The 12,500-nt window shown below is 43.8% G+C and overlaps 1 protein-coding gene across 14 annotated transcripts in view; it reads left to right on the top strand.

Moving 5' to 3' along the window:
- caskb (calcium/calmodulin-dependent serine protein kinase b) overlaps positions 1–12,500 on the top strand; it is a 74,605-nt gene that overhangs the window by 47,600 nt on the left and 14,505 nt on the right. For 8 of the 14 annotated variants that reach the window (XM_079883091.1, XM_079883092.1, XM_079883086.1 and 5 more), the window contains 5 exons: positions 7,520–7,598; positions 7,917–8,002; positions 9,182–9,250; positions 9,346–9,414; positions 12,477–12,500. The exon at positions 12,477–12,500 is cut by the window's right edge and continues 12 nt beyond it. In XM_079883091.1, the coding sequence (XP_079739217.1) occupies positions 7,520–7,598; positions 7,917–8,002; positions 9,182–9,250; positions 9,346–9,414; positions 12,477–12,500 (327 nt within the window). Of the gene's footprint in view, positions 1–7,519; positions 7,599–7,916; positions 8,003–9,181; positions 9,251–9,345; positions 9,478–12,476 lie in introns of all 14 variants that reach the window. The other 6 variants (XM_079883088.1, XM_079883082.1, XM_079883089.1 and 3 more) reach the window with 1 other exon arrangement.

The raw sequence follows: 12,500 nt of genomic DNA, 5'->3' as shown, positions 1-12,500 counted from the left end.
AACAACACACTCGTCATGTGACCGACAACACTGACACACAACCAGTGAAACAACACACTCGTCATGTGACCAACAACACTGACACACAACCAGTGTAATAACACACTCGTCATGTGACCAACAACACTGACACACAACCAGTGAAACAACACACTCGTCATGTGACCAACAACACTGACACACAACCAGTGAAACAACACACTCGTCATGTGACCGACAACACTGACACACAACCAGTGAAACAACACACTCGTCATGTGACCAGCAACACTGACACACAACCAGTGAAACAACACACTCGTCATGTGACCAGCAACACTGACACACAACCAGTGAAACAACACACTCGTCATGTGACCGACAACACTGACACACAACCAGTGAAACAACACACTCGTCATGTGACCAACAACACTGACACACAACCAGTGAAACAACACACTCGTCATGTGACCGACAACACTGACACACAACCAGTGAAACAACACACTCGTCATGTGACCGACAACACTGACACACAACCAGTGAAACAACACACTCGTCATGTGACCGACAACACTGACACACAACCAGTGTAATAACACACTCGTCATGTGACCGACAACACTGACACACAACCAGTGTAATAACACACTCGTCATGTGACCGACAACACTGACACACAACCAGTGAAACAACACACTCGTCATGTGACCGACAACACTGACACACAACCAGTGTAATAACACACTCGTCATGTGACCGACAACACTGACACACAACCAGTGAAACAACACACTCGTCATGTGACCGACAACACTGACACACAACCAGTGAAACAACACACTCGTCATGTGACCGACAACACTGACACACAACCAGTGTAATAACACACTCGTCATGTGACCGACAACACTGACACACAACCAGTGAAACAACACACTCGTCATGTGACCGACAACACTGACACACAACCAGTGAAACAACACACTCGTCATGTGACCGACAACACTGACACACAACCAGTGAAACAACACACTCGTCATGTGACCGACAACACTGACACACAACCAGTGAAACAACACACTCGTCATGTGACCAACAACACTGACACACAACCAGTGAAACAACACACTCGTCATGTGACCAACAACACTGACACACAACCAGTGTAATAACACACTCGTCATGTGACCGACAACACTGACACACAACCAGTGTAATAACACACTCGTCATGTGACCGACAACACTGACACACAACCAGTGTAATAACACACTCGTCATGTGACCGACAACACTGACACACAACCAGTGAAACAACACACTCGTCATGTGACCAACAACACTGACACACAACCAGTGAAACAACACACTCGTCATGTGACTGACAACACTGACACACAACCAGTGAAACAACACACTCGTCATGTGACCAACAACACTGACACACAACCAGTGTAATAACACACTCGTCATGTGACCGACAACACTGACACACAACCAGTGTAATAACACACTCGTCATGTGACCAACAACACTGACACACAACCAGTGAAACAACACACTCGTCATGTGACCGACAACACTGACACACAACCAGTGAAACAACACACTCGTCATGTGACCAACAACACTGACACACAACCAGTGAAACAACACACTCGTCATGTGACCGACAACACTGACACACAACCAGTGAAACAACACACTCGTCATGTGACCGACAACACTGACACACAACCAGTGAAACAACACACTCGTCATGTGACCAACAACACTGACACACAACCAGTGAAACAACACACTCGTCATGTGACCAACAACACTGACACACAACCAGTGTAATAACACACTCGTCATGTGACCGACAACACTGACACACAACCAGTGTAATAACACACTCGTCATGTGACCAACAACACTGACACACAACCAGTGAAACAACACACTCGTCATGTGACCGACAACACTGACACACAACCAGTGAAACAACACACTCGTCATGTGACCAACAACACTGACACACAACCAGTGTAATAACACACTCGTCATGTGACCGACAACACTGACACACAACCAGTGAAACAACACACTCGTCATGTGACCGACAACACTGACACACAACCAGTGAAACAACACACTCGTCATGTGACCAACAACACTGACACACAACCAGTGAAACAACACACTCGTCATGTGACCGACAACACTGACACACAACCAGTGTAATAACACACTCGTCATGTGACCAACAACACTGACACACAACCAGTGTAATAACACACTCGTCATGTGACCGACAACACTGACACACAACCAGTGAAACAACACACTCGTCATGTGACCAGCAACACTGACACACAACCAGTGAAACAACACACTCGTCATGTGACCGACAACACTGACACACAACCAGTGAAACAACACACTCGTCATGTGACCGACAACACTGACACACAACCAGTGAAACAACACACTCGTCATGTGACCAACAACACTGACACACAACCAGTGAAACAACACACTCGTCATGTGACCAACAACACTGACACACAACCAGTGAAACAACACACTCGTCATGTGACCGACAACACTGACACACAACCAGTGAAACAACACACTCGTCATGTGACAAACAACACTGACACACAACCAGTGAAACAACACACTCGTCATGTGACCAACAACACTGACACACAACCAGTGTAATAACACACTCGTCATGTGACCAACAACACTGACACACAACCAGTGAAACAACACACTCGTCATGTGACTGACAACACTGACACACAACCAGTGAAACAACACACTCGTCATGTGACCGACAACACTGACACACAACCAGTGTAATAACACACTCGTCATGTGACCAACAACACTGACACACAACCAGTGAAACAACACACTCGTCATGTGACCGACAACACTGACACACAACCAGTGAAACAACACACTCGTCATGTGACCGACAACACTGACACACAACCAGTGTAATAACACACTCGTCATGTGACCAACAACACTGACACACAACCAGTGTAATAACACACTCGTCATGTGACCGACAACACTGACACACAACCAGTGAAACAACACACTCGTCATGTGACCAGCAACACTGACACACAACCAGTGAAACAACACACTCGTCATGTGACCGACAACACTGACACACAACCAGTGTAATAACACACTCGTCATGTGACCGACAACACTGACACACAACCAGTGAAACAACACACTCGTCATGTGACCAACAACACTGACACACAACCAGTGAAACAACACACTCGTCATGTGACCAACAACACTGACACACAACCAGTGTAATAACACACTCGTCATGTGACCGACAACACTGACACACAACCAGTGAAACAACACACTCGTCATGTGACAAACAACACTGACACACAACCAGTGAAACAACACACTCGTCATGTGACCGACAACACTGACACACAACCAGTGAAACAACACACTCGTCATGTGACCGACAACACTGACACACAACCAGTGAAACAACACACTCGTCATGTGACCGACAACACTGACACACAACCAGTGTAATAACACACTCGTCATGTGACCGACAACACTGACACACAACCAGTGAAACAACACACTCGTCATGTGACCAGCAACACTGACACACAACCAGTGAAACAACACACTCGTCATGTGACAAACAACACTGACACACAACCAGTGAAACAACACACTCGTCATGTGACCGACAACACTGACACACAACCAGTGAAACAACACACTCGTCATGTGACCAACAACACTGACACACAACCAGTGAAACAACACACTCGTCATGTGACCAACAACACTGACACACAACCAGTGTAATAACACACTCGTCATGTGACCGACAACACTGACACACAACCAGTGTAATAACACACTCGTCATGTGACCAACAACACTGACACACAACCAGTGAAACAACACACTCGTCATGTGACCGACAACACTGACACACAACCAGTGAAACAACACACTCGTCATGTGACCGACAACACTGACACACAACCAGTGTAATAACACACTCGTCATGTGACCGACAACACTGACACACAACCAGTGAAACAACACACTCGTCATGTGACCAACAACACTGACACACAACCAGTGAAACAACACACTCGTCATGTGACCGACAACACTGACACACAACCAGTGAAACAACACACTCGTCATGTGACCGACAACACTGACACACAACCAGTGAAACAACACACTCGTCATGTGACCGACAACACTGACACACAACCAGTGAAACAACACACTCGTCATGTGACCGACAACACTGACACACAACCAGTGAAACAACACACTCGTCATGTGACCGACAACACTGACACACAACCAGTGTAATAACACACTCGTCATGTGACCGACAACACTGACACACAACCAGTGAAACAACACACTCGTCATGTGACCAACAACACTGACACACAACCAGTGAAACAACACACTCGTCATGTGACCGACAACACTGACACACAACCAGTGAAACAACACACTCGTCATGTGACCGACAACACTGACACACAACCAGTGAAACAACACACTCGTCATGTGACCGACAACACTGACACACAACCAGTGAAACAACACACTCGTCATGTGACCGACAACACTGACACACAACCAGTGTAATAACACACTCGTCATGTGACCGACAACACTGACACACAACCAGTGTAATAACACACTCGTCATGTGACCAACAACACTGACACACAACCAGTGAAACAACACACTCGTCATGTGACCGACAACACTGACACACAACCAGTGAAACAACACACTCGTCATGTGACCGACAACACTGACACACAACCAGTGAAACAACACACTCGTCATGTGACCGACAACACTGACACACAACCAGTGAAACAACACACTCGTCATGTGACCAACAACACTGACACACAACCAGTGAAACAACACACTCGTCATGTGACCAACAACACTGACACACAACCAGTGAAACAACACACTCGTCATGTGACCGACAACACTGACACACAACCAGTGTAATAACACACTCGTCATGTGACCAGCAACACTGACACACAACCAGTGTAATAACACACTCGTCATGTGACCGACAACACTGACACACAACCAGTGAAACAACACACTCGTCATGTGACCGACAACACTGACACACAACCAGTGAAACAACACACTCGTCATGTGACCAACAACACTGACACACAACCAGTGAAACAACACACTCGTCATGTGACCGACAACACTGACACACAACCAGTGAAACAACACACTCGTCATGTGACCGACAAGACTGACACACAACCAGTGAAACAACACACTCGTCATGTGACCGACAACACTGACACACAACCAGTGTAACAACACACTCGTCATGTGACCGACAACACTGACACACAACCAGTGTAATAACACACTCGTCATGTGACCAACAACACTGACACACAACCAGTGTAATAACACACTCGTCATGTGACCGACAACACTGACACACAACCAGTGAAACAACACACTCGTCATGTGACCGACAACACTGACACACAACCAGTGAAACAACACACTCGTCATGTGACCAACAACACTGACACACAACCAGTGAAACAACACACTCGTCATGTGACCGACAACACTGACACACAACCAGTGAAACAACACACTCGTCATGTGACCGACAACACTGACACACAACCAGTGAAACAACACACTCGTCATGTGACCGACAACACTGACACACAACCAGTGTAATAACACACTCGTCATGTGACCGACAACACTGACACACAACCAGTGAAACAACACACTCGTCATGTGACCAGCAACACTGACACACAACCAGTGAAACAACACACTCGTCATGTGACCGACAACACTGACACACAACCAGTGTAATAACACACTCGTCATGTGACCGACAACACTGACACACAACCAGTGTAATAACACACTCGTCATGTGACCAACAACACTGACACACAACCAGTGTAATAACACACTCGTCATGTGACCAACAACACTGACACACAACCAGTGAAACAACACACTCGTCATGTGACCGACAACACTGACACACAACCAGTGAAACAACACACTCGTCATGTGACCGACAACACTGACACACAACCAGTGAAACAACACACTCGTCATGTGACCGACAACACTGACACACAACCAGTGAAACAACACACTCGTCATGTGACCGACAACACTGACACACAACCAGTGTAATAACACACTCGTCATGTGACCGACAACACTGACACACAACCAGTGAAACAACACACTCGTCATGTGACCAACAACACTGACACACAACCAGTGAAACAACACACTCGTCATGTGACCGACAACACTGACACACAACCAGTGAAACAACACACTCGTCATGTGACCGACAACACTGACACACAACCAGTGAAACAACACACTCGTCATGTGACCGACAACACTGACACACAACCAGTGTAATAACACACTCGTCATGTGACCAACAACACTGACACACAACCAGTGAAACAACACACTCGTCATGTGACCGACAACACTGACACACAACCAGTGAAACAACACACTCGTCATGTGACCGACAACACTGACACACAACCAGTGTAATAACACACTCGTCATGTGACCGACAACACTGACACACAACCAGTGTAATAACACACCAAAAACAAAACCTTGAAACAAAAGGCCAGTGAATGAAAATGTTGTTTTCAGCTTCGGAGCTCAAACTAAATATTATATAATCTTACATTGATTTCATAAGAACTATTATATGACATATGAGCTTTTCAAGCTTGTTGCTAAAATTTCCTTAAATTTCCTGTTGCATTATATATTTAGAATGTTTTGAGAAAACTGATACAATATCTTACAGAACACAAAAATATTTGTCAGAGATAATATGCATAAAGATAAACTATAATGCATATACATTCACACACACAGATGAAAACTGACCAGCGTTTCCAACTGAATATTTTATGAGCAGTTTTATTTTACATAGATTTTTTATGAGCTTTGGTTTTGCAACCTTGTTAACATTTCTAAATAATTTTTTCCCATTATTTATTTATCTTACAAAACAGAACGTGTTTCTTCACAGTAATAAACAGGAAAATAATGTGAGAGAGAGATAATGAAAATAGAGCAAGGAATGAGGAAAATAAAAAATAAAATGCATATAAATGTACACAAAAATAATAATAAAAAAGGAAATAAATAAAAACAAATGCATTCATTCCGAAACTCTGATTTCATTGATTCCAATCGATAAACAATCTTTAGTGTGTCAGTTATGAAGTCATGTGACGTGTTGCATGGGGGAAATAGAACAGTCAGTTCAACAAAGACACTGTTAACTATCAGATCCAGCTAAGTAGATCAAGAGCTTTGATACGAGACAAGTGTGTGTGTGTGTGTGTGTGTGTCAGATGTGCGTGATATGAAGCCGTTCAGACGGATGTGCATCGATATCATCAGGTTTGTTTGTGTGTTGACAGGGAATCACTCTGAAGATGAACGACCTGAACCACTGCATTGTGGCCAGAATCATGCATGGAGGGATGATCCACAGACAAGGTGTGTGTGTGTGTGTGTGTGTGTGTGTGTGTGTGTGTGCGTGCGTGCGTGTGTGCGTGTGTGCGCGTGTGTGTGTGCGTGCGTGCGTGCGTGTGTGCGCGTGTGTGTGTGCGCGTGCGTGTGCGTGCTTGTGTGTGCGTGCGTGCGTGTGTGTGTGTGTGTGTGTGTGTGTGTGCGTGCTTGTGTGTGCGTGCGTGCGTGTGTGTGTGTGTGTGTGTGTGTGTGTGCGTGTGTGTGTGTGTGCGTGCTTGTGTGTGCGTGCGTGCGTGTGTGTGTGTGTGTGTGTGACGCCGCGCTCACCTACGCTGTGTTTTTCAGGGACCCTGCATGTTGGAGACGAGATCCGTGAGATCAACGGTATCAGCGTGGCCAATCAGACGGTGGAGCAGCTGCAGAAGATGCTGGTGTGTGTGTGAGAAACACCATAACACACACTCTCACACACACATAACCAGAGACAACTCTGAGTCACTGCTGGGACTGTCTGAGTAAACCAGTGACCCAATTTAACATTTCACTTCCTCTGGTCCTCAACATCTCGCTCTCCAGCACAAACATCCAAACATTCTCAAATCAAGACACATTTACTGGAGAAGAAGAACATGACTGACGATATTAAGCCTTGATTACTGAAAGAAAGCATGACAATGAAGTGAGTTTGAGCTTAAAACAAGATCCAATATCTGCCAATGGAGTCTGAAAAATAAACTGAATTCAAAAATTTAAAACAAGAGTATTTTTCTGACTCCAGCAACAGATCTTCCTCTTGTTTTAAGCGCAGTCACTAATGAACAGAACATCATCATCATCGTCACATTCATCATTCATATAGTGACCCTGAAAGCATATTTGACACACTTTGACTCGCTTCTCTAAACGAGGACATATTCTCTAACCTAACCATAAACCACACTCAGCAGGAAACTTTCTGTGTTTTTCCAAATATAAAAAAAAGTTGATTTTTATAGCATTTTTACAAATGAGGACGTCCACAATAGGAGGGTTAGGGAAATACTGTCAGATCTAACTCTCTTCTGGTACATTTGCATAAACACACACACACACACTCTCACTCACTCGCACACACACTCTCACTCAAAACACACACACACACACACACACACACACACACATGTCTGGTTCACTATCTTTGTGGGGACTCTCCATAGACTTAATGGTTTTTATACAGTACAAACTGTATATTCTGTCCCCTTACACTGCCCCTGCCCCTAAACCTACCCATCACACACACACACACACACACACACTAACCCTACCCCTAACCCTGCCCATCACAGAAAACTTTCTGCATTTTTACATTTTCAAAAAAATACAATTTAGTATGTTTATTAACCCATTCCCCTCATGGGGACCGCTGGCTGGTCCCCACAATGGAGGTGATCTCAGGTTTTACTATCCTTGTGGGGACATTTGGTTCCCACAATGTAATATAAATCAAACGCACTCTCTCACACACATGTATGTTGTGTCTGATAGGATGTGATTATGAACTCTCGGTTAATGTGTTTGCATCAGTGGTGAGTTTAAGTCATGTATTTGTGTGTGTTTGTGTTTTCTCACAGCGCGAGATGCGAGGCAGCATCACCTTTAAAATCGTGCCCAGTTACCGCAGCCAGTCTCTGTCCTGTGATGTAAGTGTTTCCCCAGAGCGCCACCTTCTGGCCACTCATGGAACTCCAGCAGTGTGTGTTTGACCACATCTTCCTGTGTTTCTATGGCGTTTCAGAAAGATTCCCCGGATCTGTCCAGACAGTCTCCTGCTAACGGACACTCCAGCGTCACCAGCTCCATCTTAGTAAGACAACAGTCTACAGAGAGTCCTACAAAACCACAGCACAATGCATTATGGGTTCATATGGTTAGATGAAAGCTTAGACTCTTTTCTTGCAGTACTGTGGATTGTAAACACTGTGATGTTAAAGGGAAAGGTCACCCAAAAATGAAAATCTTTAATCAGTTAGTTTCCTCATGTCGCTACAAACCCATAATCTGATCAATGTTTATATGTGAACAGAAGCATAAATGAAAACTGTTGATCGTGTAAAGCGATCGTGTCTCTTCAGAAGCTCTGCATTAAACCGCTCCATTCTTATGGGTTTATTTTACCATCCATTCAGTTTTGGATGAAGAGACTTTCAATTAGAAATACCTTCATGAATGAAAGTCTTACGTGAAGTAATTTCATTTTTGGGTGAAAAAACCCATAATTGTATGTTTTAACGGTTTGAGGGCGTTTTCAGACCTGTAGATCATTTGCTTTGTTCCCAAATATGGATTTAATTTGTTACAATGTTGCATTTTCTTCTCGGTTTGGTTCACTTTCACAAGGCAACATCTCAAAGCATAACAAAATCTGTTTATGCAAGTCACATGTGAGTCCAGCTGTGCTCTTATTGGTCAGTTTCCTCTGCGTCAGTGACACGTTCTCTCCGCGAGTTTATTGCCGCTCTAACTGACCAATTATATTAATTGTATTACCTGTGATAATAACTAATGCGTTCACTCACAGAATCAGACACTGCTGCTATTATATAACACATTTCCCGTTATGAATTATGATAGCACTTGGTTCGTTAGTCTGTTGGGTCGGACTGCTTTCTCACCTCAACCAAAGCTCAACCTAAACTCAACCTAAACTCAACTGAGGCTCAACCTAAACTCAACCAAAGCTCAATCTAAACTCAACCTAAACTCAACCAAAGTTCAACCTAAACTCAACCTAAACTCAACCGAAGCTCAACCTAAACTCAACCAAAGCTCAATCTAAACTCAACCTAAACTCAACCGAAACTCAACCTAAACTCAACCTAAACTCAACCAAAGCTCAATCTAAACTCAACCTAAACTCAACCAAAGCTCAATCTAAACTCAACCTAAACTCAACCAAAGCTCAATCTAAACTCAACCTAAACTCAACCAAAGTTCAACCTAAACTCAACCGAAGCTCAACCTAAACTCAACCAAAGCTCAATCTAAACTCAACCTAAACTCAACCGAAGCTCAACCTAAACTCAACCTAAACTCAACCAAAGCTCAATCTAAACTCAACCTAAACTCAACCGAAGCTCAACCTAAACTCAACCTAAACTCAACCGAAGCTCAACCTAAACTCAACCAAATTTCAATCTAAACTCAACCTAAACTCAACCGAAGCTCGACCTAAACTCAACCGAAGCTCAACCTAAACTCAACCAAAGCTCAATCTAAACTCAACCTGAACTCAACCGAAGCTCGACCTAAACTCAACCGAAGCTCAACCTAAACTCAACCGAAGCTCAACCTAAACTCAACCGAAGCTCAACCTAAACTCAACCAAAGCTCAATCTAAACTCAACCGAAGCTCAACCTAAACTCAACCGAAGCTCAACCTAAACTCAACCGAAGCTCAACCTAAACTCAACCGAAGCTCAACCTAAACTCAACCTAAACTAAACCGAAGCTCAACCTAAACTAAACTGAAGCTCAACCGAAGCTCAACCTAAACTCAACCAAAGCTCAATCTAAACTCAACCTAAACTCAACCGAAGCTCAACCTAAACTCAACCTAAACTCAACCAAAGCTCGACCTAAACTCAACCTTAACTCAACCGAAGCTCGACCTAAACTCAACCGAAGCTCAACCTAAACTCAACCGAAGCTCAACCGAAGTTCAATCTAAACTCAACCTAAACTCAACCGAAGCTTGACCTAAACTCAACCGAAGCTCAACCTAAACTCAACCAAATTTCAATCTAAACTCAACCTAAACTCAACCAAAGCTCGACCTAAACTCAACCGAAGCTCAATCTAAACTCAACCTGAACTCAACCGAAGCTCGACCTAAACTCAACCTAAACTCAACCGAAGCTCAACCTAAACTCAACCTAAACTCAACCGAAGATCAACCTAAACTCAACCGAAGCTCAACCTAAACTCAACCAAAGCTCAATCTAAACTCAACCGAAGCTCAACCTAAACTCAACCGAAGCTCAACCTAAACTCAACCGAAGCTCAACCTAAACTCAACCTAAACTAAACCGAAGCTCAACCTAAACTAAACTGAAGCTCAACCTAAACTCAACCTAAATTCCACTGAAACTTAACCTTAATTCAACCAAAGCTCAAACTAAACTCAACCGAAGCTCAACCTAAACTCAACTGAAGCTCAACCTAAACTCAGCCGAAGCTCAACCCGAAACTCAACCTAAATTCAACCTAAGCTCAACCTAAACTCAACCCAAAACTCAACCGAAACTCAACCTAAGCTCAACCTAAACTCAACCCGAAACTCAACCGAAACTCAACCTAAATTCAACCTAAGCTCAACCTAAACTCAACCCGAAACTCAACCGAAACTCAACCTAAATTCAACCTAAGCTCAACCTAAACTCAACCCAAAACTCAACCGAAACTCAACCTAAATTCAACCTAAGCTCAACCTAAACTCAACCCGAAACTCAACCGAAACTCAACCTAAATTCAACCTAAGCTCAACCTAAACTCAACCCGAAACTCAACCGAAACTCAACCTAAATTCAACCTAAACTCAACCTAAACTCAACCCGAAACTCAACCTAAATTCAACCTAAGCTCAACCGAAACTCAACCTAAATTCAACCTAAGCTCAAACGAAACTCAACCAAAATTCAACCGAAATTCAACCAAAGCTCAACCGAACCGGTGTGAATCCGAGTGTTATTGCCGTGTTCATATATGCCTAAACGAACTGAACAATGGGAGAAAACGCACCAGGTTCTGAAAAAAACATGTCAAGTGTGAAAACGCCCCGAGCCGTCAGTTTTTTCAAACACAGAACATTTATATTTGAAACGGAAAGTTAGCAATTGAACAGTTTATAAAGAAATCTTGTCTATGCAGGATCTGCCATCAACTATTCAGCCC

This window comes from Squalius cephalus (genome assembly GCF_949319135.1).
Source record: "Squalius cephalus genome assembly, chromosome: 10".
Taxonomy (NCBI): Eukaryota; Metazoa; Chordata; class Actinopteri; order Cypriniformes; family Leuciscidae; genus Squalius; species Squalius cephalus.
The sequence above is the reverse complement of the archived record's forward strand: the minus strand, read 5'-3'. Positions and strand labels throughout refer to the sequence as shown.